This window comes from Bison bison, unplaced genomic scaffold (assembly GCF_000754665.1).
Source record: "Bison bison bison isolate TAMUID 2011002044 unplaced genomic scaffold, Bison_UMD1.0 scf7180017864141, whole genome shotgun sequence".
In the NCBI taxonomy this organism is placed as follows: domain Eukaryota; kingdom Metazoa; phylum Chordata; class Mammalia; order Artiodactyla; family Bovidae; genus Bison; species Bison bison.
The window spans coordinates 4,286,269-4,301,408 of record NW_011494713.1 but is presented as its reverse complement, the minus strand read 5'-3'; the positions used below and the strand labels follow the sequence as shown (position 1 = coordinate 4,301,408).

General features: G+C 36.8%; 1 protein-coding gene across 1 annotated transcript in view; it reads right to left on the bottom strand.

The window, feature by feature from the left end:
* Positions 1–15,140, bottom strand: part of UBAP2 (ubiquitin associated protein 2) — a 119,280-nt gene that overhangs the window by 85,550 nt on the left and 18,590 nt on the right. The window contains 1 exon segment of the mRNA XM_010840116.1: positions 2,003–2,142. Within this exon segment, the coding sequence (XP_010838418.1) occupies positions 2,003–2,101 (99 nt within the window). The 5' untranslated portion in view covers positions 2,102–2,142.

The following is a 15,140-nucleotide window of genomic DNA, read 5'->3' as shown; positions in this document are numbered from 1 at the left end:
GAAGCTTGTGTCGGTGTTCTGATGGGTGGAGCTGTATTTCTTCTCTTTGTTCAGTCGCGCTCCTTTCGAAGAGTTGGATTGCTTTTCTGGGTGCCTGATGTCCTCTGCCGGCATTCAGAAGTTGTTTTGTGGAATTTACTCGATGTTTAAATGCTCTTTTGATGAATTTGTGGGGGAGAAAGTGTTCTCCCCGTCCTACTCCTCCGCCATCTTGGCTCCTCCCCTTTGCAAATCTGCGTGATGTTTGAGAAAGCCTGGCAATGTCTTCAAGATCCAGGTAAGAAATGATATTCAGCAGCAAACTGTCTGAGAGCCGTTCAAGGAAGTCAAATTTACCTTCACATAAATTGAAGACATAGTCTAATATTCTTGAACCAAATATTAAGGCAATTTGAACCTGAAGATGTGACTTCTCTAGGAAGTCTTCATGAGTTTCTTTTGTTTCTCCAGGTTTTGTTGATCGATACTCACTCCTCAGAGAGATCTTCCACCATCTAAAAATTACCTGGAGAATCCCAGGGACAGGGGAGCCTGATGGGCTGCCGTCTATGGGGTCACACAGAGTTCGCAATTTTTCTTTTAAACTGAGCTTCAAAAAGACTTAAGTAATAACATCTCAATGGTAAAGCAGCAAACTTAGGTCCCAAATCCAGGTTTACTCAGATTCAAAAGAGTTCATGTTCTTACACCCTGCCGCCTCGATAGGGTGTCTCAGTGCGCCTCTACCATTAGACATTTAGATTGGGCAGGAAGTATCTTCTGGAATGAGGGACACACGTTCTACCCCCAATTTCAGGTTGCTCCCTTAAGAAACACTTTCCAGAATAGGGTTAAGGATTTTACTGTTTTGAGAAATTCTCACCGAATGTTTTTTTATAAGGAAAGTCAGAAATCTAAGTGTCTAGGAATCCTTCTCAAAGTTCAGTGGGCAGCTTTTTTCTTCTATAAAATGAGCCACACTTAAAGGGCCAATGGAAAAGCTAGTAGAGACAATACTTGGCAGTCCACCTTCCTCCATTCTGTAGACTTTGATTCTCTGGAAATCAGAAATCTAAGGGTCTAGAAATCCTTTTCAAAGCTCAATGGGCGGCTTTCCAAAAATTTTATTTGGGTGGGAGATGGAGACAGTTTCCATTCCCAACAACTCACTTTTTTTTTTGGCCACACTGCACATTATGTGGGATCTCAGCTCCCCAACCAGGTATCATACTCATGCCTGTGCAGTGGAAGCATGGAGTCCCAACTCCTAAACCACCCGGGGAAGTCCCAGAAAAGACAGCAGTTTAAAAAATCTCTTGTAATCAGATTTCTCTCTACTTCAGAGTATTGTTTTCCATTGTTTTCCACTTGAGATTTTCATATTACATTCCAGGGACACACCTAGATTAATAACAAAAAGGAGATGGCCTAGGTGCTAATAAAGTAGCAGGAAAAAGTTCAGGATTAAACGGTTAAGGAACAACTTTACCTGAATCTGTACTTCCTCTTTCCTATTACAGACTATTTACTTGTTTAAAAAATTCAATCTATCTTTTTCTTTAAAAAAAAAAAATTATTTTACTTTTGGCTGCACTCAGTCTCGGTTGTTGGTGAAGGTTTTCTCTAACTGTGGCGAGTGGGGCTACTGCCTAGTTGTGGTGGGTAGGCTTTCATTGTGGTGACTTCTCTCATTGTGGTGACTTCTCTCATTGTGGTGACTTCTCTCATTGTGGTAACTTCTCTTACTGTGGAGCCTCTAAGGTATGTGGGCCTCAGTACTTGTGGCATACAGGGTTAGTTGCTCCATGGCATGTAGAACCTTCCCAGACCAGGGATTGAACCTGTGTTCCCTGCTTTGGCAGTGGATTCTTAACCACTGGACCACCAGAGAAATCCCTAAACTATCTTTTTAAAAACAAGTTTCAAAATCCTGGGTTTCCTACAAAGGAGAACATGAACGCATATATGCCCCTTAATTTCTGTAATTTTAAACAAAGAAAACAAGAGTTCCACAAAAACTTACCTGTACCACTTGTTTCTGTAGTTGTGTTGTCTGTGTCGCTGAAATCTGTGGTTTTTCCCGAGCACCTCTAGACCGGTCACTGCTCACCGAAGTCATCATATACAGTATATACAAAATAACGTATGCACAAAATAGAAAATCTGCAAGAAATCAGACATGGTAAGCAAAACTTCCAGATTACAAAAAAACAGCAAGGATAAAATTCAGGGATATGGAAGAAATATGAGATAAAACAAAGATTCTCTAGAAAGGAAATTCTCAAGAAACTACCCACTAAGGATTTTAGATTCCCCTGGTAGCTTTTAAGCCAATTTTACTAAGGCAGTCTAAATGTCTAGGGTTTACAATTATAGCAATTTAAAAAATTAACTTATTTTTAATTGGGAGATAACTGATTTACAGTATTGCGTTGGTTCTGCCATACATCAACATCAATCGGCCAAAGGTATACATATGTGCCCTCCCTCTTGAAACTCCCTCCCACCTCCTATCCAATCGCACCCCTCTGGGTTGTTATAAAATACTGGTTTGAGCTCCCTGAGTCATACAGCAAATTCCTACTGGCTATCTGTTTTACATGATAGTGTATATGTTTCCATGCTACTCTCTCCATTCATCCCATCCTCTCCTTTCTCTCCTCCCCTCCCCCACCTCCATATCTGTAAGTCTGTTCTCTATGTCTGCATCTCCACTGCTGCCCTGCAAATAGGAGCACCAGTATCACCTTTCTAGATTCCATATATATGCATTAATATACATATATGTTTTTCTTTCTGACTTACTTCACTCTATGTAATAGGCTCCAGGTTCATCTCTTTAGACAAATTCTTAGAAAAGTATAATCTTTCAAAACTGAACCAGGAAGAAACAGAACTTATGAATAAACCAATCACAAGCACGGAAATCAAAACTGTAATCAAAAGTCTTCCAACAAACAAAAGCCCAGAGCCAGTGGCTTCACAGGCGAATTCTATCAAAAATTTAGAGAACAGCTAACACCTATCCTGCTCAATTCTTCCAGAAAATTGCAGGAGGAAAACTCCCAAATTCATTCTTTGAAGCAACCATCACTCTGATACTAAAACCCAGACAAAGATGCCACAAAAAAGAAAATTACAGGCCAATATCACTGATGAACATAGATGCAAAAATCCTCAACAAAATTTTAGCAAAGAGAATATAACACATTAAAAAGGTTATAGATCATGATCAAGTGGGCTTTATCCCAGGGATGCAAGGATTCTTCAACATAACAAATCAATGTGATACCCCATATTAACAAATTGAAAGATAAAAGCTATATGATCATCTCAATAGATTCAGAGAAAGCTTTTTACAAAATGCAACATTTGTTAAAGATAAAAACTCCCTAGAAAGTAGACGAAGGAACATACCTCAACATAGTAAAGGCCATGTACAACAAATACTACTCTCAATGATGATTATAGCAATTCTAAACAAAAATATAAAATATCTCAATTTTAACCAGCAATTAGTTTACCACTATATAGTTGGCCCTCTGCATCCACAGATTCAACCAACCACAAATAGAAAATATTAGAAAAACATTTTTTTCAGGAAGTTCCAAAAAGCAAAACTTCAAGTTTGCCACACTATGGCAACTATTTACATAGCATTTACATTGTATTAGGTATTATAAGTAACCCAGAGATGACTTAAAGTATACAGCATGACGCGTGTAGGTTATATTCAAGAAATATTATTTGCCATATTTTTTTTTGGCATGGGGGATCTTAGTTCCCTGACCAGGGATCAAACCCATGTCCTCTGCAGTGAAAGCATACAGTCAAACACTAAACCACCAGAGAAGTCCCAATTATGCAATTTCTATAAGGGAGATAAGCATGCACAAAATTCTGGTATCTGAGGGAGGTGCAAGATGCCAAGGGACAAGTGTATATAGTTACTACTATTTATATATGTAGTTTTAGCTGCCTCTTTCCATTTGCAGTCGGTATCTGAACCCAAAGGCAATATTATGTCCAGCAGAGACTTTACTACCAATAATCTAATTCAAAATGTGATGTCTAGGAGCAAGCTATACCTTAAGGCAAAAACCACTTATAAATAACAAATCTTCCAATAAGACAAAAACAACTGTAATTTTCCTTTATTTACTCAACACTTACTCAATAGCAACTAAGTGCCAGGCACATAATTCAATATGCCATCAAAACACAATTACAACAACAAAACACCACTTCACACTGAATAGCATAGCTACTATGATTTAAAAAAAAAAATTTAACAGAATATAAGTTTAGAGAAGATGCAGAAAAACTGGAATCCTGAATACCACTGGTAAGAATATAAAATGGTGCAGCCACTATGGAAAACAGTATTGTGTTCCTATAAAGTACAACTACCATCCCATTCAATAATTCCACTTCTGGGTAGAAACCAAAGAAATTAAAAGCAGGGTCTCAAAGAGATAACTGTACACCCATGTTCATAGCTAAAAACAGCTAACAACAGCTCAGAAGTGGAAGCAACCCAGGTTTCTATCTACAGATAAAAGGTTAAGCACATAAGGAGTATAAATATAAAATGGAATATTATTCGGCCTTAAAAAGGAATTTCTGACACATGCAACAAACATGAATGAACCTTGAGGACATTATGCTATGCAAAATTAGCCAGCCACAAAAGGACAAATATCCTATGACTACTTATATGAGTTACTTGGAGTAGTCCAATTCATACTCAAAGTTGAATAATAGTTACCAGAGGTTGGGAGCTTGGGGAAATGGGGAGCTATTGTTTAATGGGTATGGAATTTTTGTTGAGGAAGAATGTAAAAAGTTCTGAAGATGGATGGCCACAATACCATGTGAATGTACTTAACATAAAGTATACAAAAAGTACACTTAAAAAATGGTTAAAATGGTAAATTCTGTATACTTTACCTCAATTTAAAAAACAGTGCAACAATGCCTTAAGAGCATAATTTCCAACCTAGAATCCTATATTCAGCAAAGATTCCAATCAATGTGAAGACAGAAACAGGTTGCGGACCTCATACTCAGGAAGCTCCTGGAACAAACAAAACCTCTGAAACAGCATACCAAGAAAAGGCCATTTGCAACTGACACCATGAATTACCTACCAAAATCCCTTTACAACATATTTTTTCTCTCGCAGTCCTCTTGCAAAGAGGGTGAAAGCTAAATATTCAATTTCTCAGCCTCCCTTGTAGTTCGGGATGGCCACAGGCCACTTTTCTCAAAAATAATCTGAAAAGTCACAGCACCTTTATTCACGGTCCCCCAAACTGGAAATATGCCAAATGTGTTCAAAGAGTGAGCACATGTAGCATATCTATACAGCTATTAATTAGCAATAAAAAGAAACCAACTGTTGAACATGAATGAATCTCAAATACATTATACTAAACAAAAGCAGCCAGATTTAAAAAGCTACATACTGTATGATTCCATTTTTATGACATTTTAGAAAAGACAAAACTAGAGAAAGTAGATCAGTGATTGCCAAAGACTAGGGGATAAGAAGGAGGTCTAACACAGGAGACAGGAGAGGTGGCTCCCTCAGATGACTGAAAAATTATCAAGATGACATCTTGACTACAGGACGCCTACAGAGCAATCAAATCTAATCAGAGCAGGAAAACAGAGAGACACCAAAGAGATGCCTCCAAGAAAATGTTTTTGACCATCTTAAGAAGTGAATTTGTATATATGATAAAGTATAATCAGTGGTGGGTCCACAGAAACATAAACAACAGTGAGGGGGGAAAAAACCAATTACTATTCCCCATAAAAGGTAATATGGCTCAACTGTAATGTTTATATAGTGACAGCAACTTTTTATTTAAATTTATTACATGCTGAACAACAAGCTAAATGTTTTATTTAAATTACTCACTGTAATACTCAACACTCTATAGAGTTTGGCATATCCCCATTTTAAGAATCAGAAATAAAACTTGAAAAGGTTTTACAGACCAATGAGATCCAACACAGTGAGCCCCAGTTGCTTATTTCCTAGGGTACAGAGCCTACAAATCAAACCAGTGAGTAACTCTTGCCTTCATATCCTATACTAGCAAAACAGTAGCCCAACGTCAAGGATGGAGGAGACAGAACTCTCATTTATGTAAACAAGCTACACAACACCCACCATAACTTGCAGCCCACCTTAGCACCATCTTCCTAACTTTTCCTGACAGTCATATACGCTCAGAAAAATAGCAAAGTTATTTGCTAAAAAATAGCAAACAACATGAACATTTAAAATAAAAAAGTAAACCCTTTAATATTTTCAAGAATTTAAAAAATCACTGTGTGAATCGAAGGTCCACTGGAACTCTGAAACTAGGAGGTCACTGGTGACCACTGCCAACAGAGCTTAGAACCCTGGAGTGGAAAAAGCCAAGATGAATGAGGGAGAGGGACAGTAAATTAACTAATCATACTTGCAAGTAGTAACCAGAAGGAGATACAGAACAAAGTAGAATTTTGTAAGGATGAGGTACACTGAGCAATTCTAATATACTGTAAGCACCATGAGGACAGTGATTACATCCATCCTGTCACTTTGTTCTTCCAAATACATATTTACTGAATAAAAGAGGCCTATCCATAAGCCAAAGAGGAGATAACTGAGAGGCATTAAACTGAAATAGCAATAAAAAGTCTCCCTTGGACAAGAAGAGGGAGCCCTCTCTCAGGCCAACAGAATGAATAAAAGGGCGGGTGCAACATCAGCCAAATTTTTCGAAAATTAGGAGAGACAGTCAACAGAGTTGGTTTTATCAATCTTTACTTTTTTAGTAAAAGAGACATACTAGATGAGTGGGGGGTGGAGGAACAAAAGAAAACGGCAAAGTTTTTAACTGCTATGAATATGAGAGGAAGCCGAAAGAAGTCATAAAAAAGAATTTAAAAATGATACTGATGATCCACATGTTACCATGAAAGTAATTAGAATGTCACAACTCAACTCAGTAATTAAAGTAGACGTGTAGACGTGAGTTAAGATGAATAGATCCTTTGCTGAAACATCCCACAAAATAAAAAGAACTTGGATTTTAAACAAGAGTCCACTTAAGTCATACATGATGTCACTAGGTAAAGAGCTGCTAACTCTGGTGCCTTTCTCATGTACTTTAAGCTTCAATACATATGTGAAAACATACCTTCCTAAAGAATGTTCTCTCTCCAGTTTATTACAGTCTCAGATGCCAGATTTGCAACCTCATTAAAGGTAAAAATAACACTTTCATGTCTGTCATTAAACATGTGTTTCACTCTAATATAATACGGTGACTCAAGCTTTTGGGCCATTAAGCACTTAGACAAACTGATAAAAACTATGGCCCCTCCCCTCAGAAAAAGGCACATCCACAGAAATTTCTGCCTGAAATTTCAAGAGAATTACATCTCATCTTCACTCCTTCTCCCGTTAAAACCCATTCAGGAACAACCCACTCCACCTGCTCAATGATGATGGATGTCCAGGCTAAAAACCTGCTCTAAGAATTTAGCAGAACTCTAAAATGTATTTACAGCTTAAGGGTATTCCTTTCCAGGAAAAATGCAGACTATAACTGCTAATTCAGTCATTAAACAAAATCCTATATCACACACTGTTTTAATAGGCTCTATGCTTCCTTAAGAACAAAAGGTACCTGCTTGTTCCCAAAGAAACTATTAGGAGAAAATGCTGACCCTCAATAAACTTACACGTGGTATTTAATCAGCATACTACCTATGTTCTTTCTGAACAAACTTATTGTTTTCAAGATCTGCTGAGATGGTATAAACCCAATCAACTAATTGTAGTGTTAAAATAGTCTGCTGTAGGACTTCCCTGATGGTCCAGTTGTTGGTTGGATCCCTGGTCCGGGAGGATCCCACATGCTTTAAGGCAACTAAGCGCCACAACCAATTGTGCCTGCCAAGCCTCAACTACTGAGGCCCACGCTCCCAGAGCTCATGATCTACAAGAGAAGCTACTGCAACGAGAAGCCCATGCTCTGCAACTGGAGGGGAGACCCTGCTTGCTGCAACTAGAGAAAGCCCAAGCATAGCAATGAAGACCCAGCATGGCCAAAAATAAATAAAGATTCTATATTAAAATTACAATATTTTTTACAAGTCTGCTGTTTCAGGTGAATATAATTAACTGGAAAACACATGCATCTTCCCCTCTGAACCACACCACTTAAGGAGCATGAACTGGAAATAGACTAATCATCTATGGCCTACAAATATCTGCTTGACTCAGCTGGCCTAAATGCGGCACATAGAAAATTATGTACTTCAATGGAACATTACTGAGCCATGAAAAAGAATAAAATATTGCCACTTGTAGTAACATAGAGATCATAGTGAATGAAGCAGGCCAAAGACAAAGACAACATCATCTATATGTAGAATCTAAAAAAAAAAAAAAAAAAAATGAACTTCTTTACAGACACACGGACACAGAAACTTACGGTTACCAAGTGGGAAGCTGGGGGAAGATAAACTAGGAATCTGGAATTAACAGATACTCATCACTGTAATTAAAATAGCTAAGCAACAAGGATTTACTGTATAGCAGGAAACTATAGTCAATATCTTATAGTAACCTGTAATGGAATATCACCAGGAAAAACATATATAACTGAATCACTGTGCTGTACACCTGAAACAAACACAGGATTTTAAATCAACTAGTCTTCAATTTTAAAAAAATAAAAATAAAATACTCCCTGGAAAAGTATAAAATAATAATAATAATGTACTTGATATTAAATTTTAATGTTAAGCCTACTCAGTTGAAAATTTAAACTGAGATTTAACTGTTTCTGCCACTTAAAAGATGATTCAATGAATGAGATGTCCAAGCAAAAGAATACTACAATGCCCTAACTGATCCAACCTATCTCCTGATCCAACCTATCTCGTTTAGACTGAATCATATCCGTCCACTCAGGGAAGCCTAGAAACTCATTATCAGCCTTCTCAAGGTCCTCTTTTTAAAAAGCCAGAGTTCTCTCTCTGCTGCCACGGTTTGATCTCTGGTCCGGGAAGATTCCACTTGCTGCAGGGCAACTAAGCCCTTGCACTGCAATTAGAGTCTGTGCACCACAAAGAAAGATCCCATGGACCACAAGTAAGACCCAACCCAGTCAAATAAGTAAATAAATATTAAAAAGAGAGAAAACAGCAAAACAAATCCAATTCCAATAACTACACATAAAAAGCTTTATCAAATTAAATAAAAAGCTGGAAATGGAGAGTGGAAATATATATGGCAAAATAATGTAGAATGGTCATATTATTTCATGTTTAGGGAACATGTTAAAAGTCTGTAAGAATCTATTTTAGTGACAAAGCATTTCTACAAAAAGGTGGCAGTAAAACAAGAATATCCAGTTGGAAATAATTTTCTTAGTATTCTTTTCGTCAAGAACTTCCCCGGAGATCCAATAGTGAACACGAGTCCAATCACCAGTCCAGTTCCATCCCACGTGCCATGCAGCAACCAGGCCTGTGTGCCACAACTACTGAGTCCAGTGCTCTGGAGCCCGTGAGCCACAACTGCTGAGTACACTCACCCTAGAGCCCTTGTCCCACAAGAGAGAAACCCGTGCAGAGCAACTAGAAAGTAGCCCCCACTCACCAGAACTAGAAAAAACCCACATGCAGCAATGATGACTCAGCACAGCCAAAAATAAATTCAAAAAATAAAAAAAAATCACAGTTCCCGAAAAAAAGTGTGAACACCTGAAACACTGTAAACCAACTATACTTTAATAAAAAATATAAAGAATCTTCAGATACATTGTTATAATAAGTTCAGCAAAATTTTACATACAAAATAAAAATAAATGTACAAAGATTACACCTAAGTACCAGCTAACAAAAAAAAAATTCTACATAAGTTGTCTATGGCTGCTTTTGCACTACAATGGCAGTACTGAATAGTTAAGTTACAACACAGACAAAGCAGAAAAGATTTACTATCTGGTCCTTGAAAAAAAGTGCTCTAACTCCTATTTTAAAAGGTTCGCTCAGTAAAAGTGATCATTCTTCCTCAACTAGATTTTCCAACAAAAGTCTAATAAGGGTTTTGTTCTCAAACCTGACAAGGTGATTCTAAAATGACACAGGGAACAAATAGTCAACAGAAGATGCTTCTTAAAACAGCAAGGCACAAGACTGACCATCCAGGTATCAAGGATTATAAGCTACAGTATTTACCACAGTACACAACTGGGACAGGGCAGACAATCCATGCAACAGATCAGAAGAGAAAGCCCAGAAAATGATTTCCAACAGGATGCATGTGGTCAGGAAACGATGGACTTTCAAAGAGGCTAAAAGAACTGGTTGAGTATAGTTTTTAAAATGTCTTTTCCTAAACCATACATTATAAAAGTTACTTTACAGGTACTCTGCTGCTGCTGCTAAGTCGCTTCAGTCGTGTCCGACTCTGTGTGACCCCATAGACGGCAGCCCACCAGGCTCCCCTGTCCCTGGGATTCTCCAGGCAAGAACACTGGAGTGGGTTGCCATTTCCTTCTCCAATGCATGAAAGTGCAAAGTGAAAGTGAAGTCGCTCAGTCGTGTCTGACTCTTACACAAAGAGCAAAACTACTGATTTCAGAAGAAAATAAGGCTAATTTTTTTAACCCCATAAAAGGAATTTTTATCTCATGACAGTAATTGTTTTCTTAAGAGTCAAAAGGTGTTAAAATTGCAAAGATTAATAACTTTTTTTTTGGCCTCACCATATGGCATACAGGTTCTCAGTTCCCCAGCCAGGGATCAAACCCATGCCCTGTGCAGTGGAAATGTGGAGTGCTAACCACTGAACCACCAGGGAAGTCCCAAAGATTAATAACTAAAAATTAAAACTTCTGTTCACAAAAAGGCAGCTGGCCCTGTGAAAATACAAGCCATAAACTAGGAAATTTTTTTATCAACATACATCTGATAAGTAGTAGTATTTGGATTTTATTAAATACTAAGATGGATAAACAACAAGGTCCTACTGTATAGCACAGGGAACTATATTCAATATCCTGTAATAAACCATAATGGAAGAAATATTAATATATATATATAAGTAAAACTGAATCACTTTACTGTACACCAGAAACTAACATTATAAATCAACTATATTTCAATTAAAGAGAAAGGAGAGAAGGAAGAAACACTAAGAGAAATGCCCTAGCAGTCCCATGGTTAGGACTCTGAGCTTTCACTGCTGAGGGCCTAGGTTCAATCCCTGGTAGGGGAACTAAGATCCCACAAACCACTCAGTACAGCCAAGAAAAAAGAAAGAAATACTATGAAACAAGAAGCAATAGAAAACTATCCAATAGGAAAACCAGCAAGAGTTGACCAGAAGTTTACAGCAGATAACCTAAACCACCCTTAAGTTTCTATCAAAGTCCATTTAAAATATTCCAAAACAGCCTACAGATTTCTAGGATTTTATTTCCTAATGCCTTTTATCTACTGACTTTCCTCTGAATTCTAAAGTATATACATGCAATTCATATTTCAGCTTATAAATTCTCTATTTCTTCTATATTTAACTTGCCTTCCCAGACTTAACTCATAAACAAGACCAGAAACTCATTTTGTTTTGCTCCCTTTACTACTCTGTAGGTGTCAACAGAAGAGACATTTTTACAAATGTGTTGAAATGACATGTGATAGAAGCTGGTATCTTTTTTTTATTGGTGTATAATTGCTTTCCAATGTTGTATTCGTTTATGCTGTACAACAAAGTAAGTATGTACATGTATATCCCAACTGTAAAAATTAAGAATTACCTAAGAAAGACCAAATCATAAGAGTCAATGATTCCAAAAGAGAACAATACATAAATTGAATTGTTTTCTAAAACAATCAGTTATGGAGACCCCAAAGCAAGCACTCCCATGATGTGAAACAATGTACCTCTATTTATAAATCTTACACATCTCAGGTTAATGAAATGACATTAAACAAGTATTTCTAGTTATCTTTAGGACCTGTGTATCTGAAACTCCAGTACTTTGGCCACCTCATGCAAAGAGTTGACTCACTGGAAAAGACTCTGATGCTGGGAGGGATTGGGGGCAGGAGGAGAAGGGGACGACAGAGGATGAGATGGCTGGATGGCATCACTGACTCGATGGACGTGAGTCTCAGTGAACTCCGGGAGTTGGTGATGGACAGGAAGGCCTGGCGTGATGCAATTCACGGGGTTGCAAAGAGTCGGACACGACTAAGCGACTGATCTGATCTGATCTTAAATTTAAAGAGAGGAGACATCATAACTCAGGATACCAAAGAGAGGAGACATCATAACTCAGGATACCATTTCAGGCATCACAAGGAAAATTATGTCCCTGAAAACGATTTTAGCTAAAAAAGGTTTCACAAGCTTTGTACTGAACTAGGTGTCCTAACATCATTTATTGATTTTCTTAATAGGTCCTCTGTCAACTGGAATGCTTAAGGCTACAGGCATGTTACTGCACTCTTTTGCATACACTATAATAGCAAATAACCAATTAATGAGAACATCTATGTGTCTATTATGGTTTAAAACTTTTTCCTCTATTTGAATCTCTCACTGTCAGTACGAATAACACACTTTGCATCCTTTTTTGAGATAAACAATTTGAAGATTTTGTTGGTTTGGGTTTATTCTTTTGGTTGTATTATATAAACAAGGTTGTTATGTCAAAATTATCTTAAAAGCTTTCTTTGAGTTTAGTATTCTCAGCTATGAAAACATACATACAAATACTTTAACTATCAGGCATCATACAAATGTGAAACATACTAGTATTTCTGAAATAAAGAGATTACTTATTTCTAAAATCACTTTCAGCATTAATACCCTGTAATTCTTCACTCCATAATTCTATGCTAAATATCTAAAGTTAAGCATCCAACCAAAATCTGCCTGGCTGAGTGGGTATTCCAAGGGTAAAACCTTTTAAAAAAATCTTTTATTTATCCACAGAGTTCAGAACAGTTATTTTTTAAATTGAATAATGTGATTCTTTTCTCACTTTATTTATCCCTCAGTGCCTCTACTTATGAAAATAAACTAGGTACATTAAAAATAACAAAATGAAACTTTCTTCTTACAGCAGTGCCATCTGGTGATGAAAATCTGCAAGTACAGAAATAGGCTAAACTGAATGGATTAAGACTGAGTGTTTTTTATTTACAAAAGACTTTTATAATAACCTTGCTATTACAACCAAACATTTTGATGGAGTATATCCAAATTCTCAGTTGTCAATCAGATTAACCATAAGCTCCTTATGTTTCAAACTATAAAAAATTTACTAATTCACTGTCTCAATATATAAACATTAAGACTTTCTATCTCCATGTGTGTGTGCTAAGTTGCTTCAATCGTGTCCGACTCTTTGTGACCCTATGGACTGTAGCTTGCTGGCTCCTCTGACCAGGGGATTCTCCAGGCAAGAATACTGAAGTGGGTTGCCATGCCCTCCTCCAGGGGATCTTCCCTACACAGCAATCAAATCCGCAGTCTCTTATATCTGCTTCATAGGCAGAAGAGTTCTTCACTGCTAGCGCCATCTTCTATCTCCATTCCAATCATCAATTCTTAATCCACATTCAACAATGAATAGGTGATTAGGCTTCTGCTCCATAGCTAAACCAAAATAACTGCTTTGTAAAACATGAAAAGTACATTGCTTAGTTTATGTTTAAATATTGTTGTTTGGAAATAACCGTTTGCAATATTTATGCCAAAGGTCTTTCGTAGCAATAGTTTATGAATAACCTGGAGCAGTAAATCTTAATTAAAAGAGAAAAATGGTTATTTCTAAACCACAATATTTAAATATAATGGAATCCTCTGGGAAAAGAAAACAGAGCTCAGAAAATGCAAAGTTAACAGGATGTATGATTCAACAGACAAATTTTCTTATATTTTACATAAAGGTTCTGGAGTCAGTGTATTCTTAAAGCAAAGTAAAAAGCCTAAGTTACCAAAATTACTACCAATATCCTTAAAAATTACCACCAATGAATTATGAAAATGAGTAAGGCATGGAAATTAGATGTAAAAATCAACACCTTCAGCATACTCTCACATGGGGAAATTCTGTTTCCTTTTCTGGAAAAAGAGCTCTGTGTAGTAAATGACAGTACTTCTCCAATAAGCACCCAGTTGCCAGAACACAGGAATTCAGTTTACACTTGTGTTCCATCCCCTCTATCACTCTCCACCCCCAAGAACTACTACCATGGAACAGGTTCCAAGAGAATTCTTAGAATAGAAACAGCCAAGAGCAAGAGATTCTAAAAATAATGCAGTAGAAACTCAAACATACATATCTCAGGTTCTCAAGTGGCAGGAAGCACCAAGTTATTTCAATCCATACAACCAAATTTTAAAAACCATATTTACTTCACCTCAAAGTAAATTAAAGATGTGATAGATTTTAACAGGGATAAAAAATGCTACTACATCTGTAAAACAAAAACAAAATCAGCAAATACCACATAAAGCTCCTAGATTATCTTAAAGTCCAAGAATAGTCTAAAATTATTTGCAATATAAAGAAAGTAAAACAGAATAAACCAACTTGATTAAAGTACAAAGATTTTCTCTGTAGTGGGTCATTTTTAGAAAACGGTTTATTAACTGTTATTTTTTTTCAAGGACTTTTTGTAGATAAGATATCTCAGCTGCATTTTCAAGTGTTCCAGAATTTCAGAATGAACTCAAAATGGTTAACAGCCACCTGTACTTCTATTAAAGTTTACATGAGCAATACCACAAATTCACCATAAGAAGATGGTAACTAAAATTAGACATAAAAAAGACATTAAAAAAAAATAGGTAAAAATTTATCTAAAAACCATATAAACCCTAAAAGAAAAACAAGGGTACATTTGGTCATTCTGAGGAGTTACAGAACACTTGCTGATAACATGCCGATAACTGTGAAGATGTTGGTGAAAGCACCAAGGGCTTGAAGACAGTATCACAAAGTGTCAGCACTGGAAGATACCTCTGAAACCAGGAGGTTCACAGAGTATTTCATCTTCTGACTGCATCAAGAAAAAATTATATTCCAGAAACAGCAAAATCAATGTCTTTTTTTCCCCTCAAACAG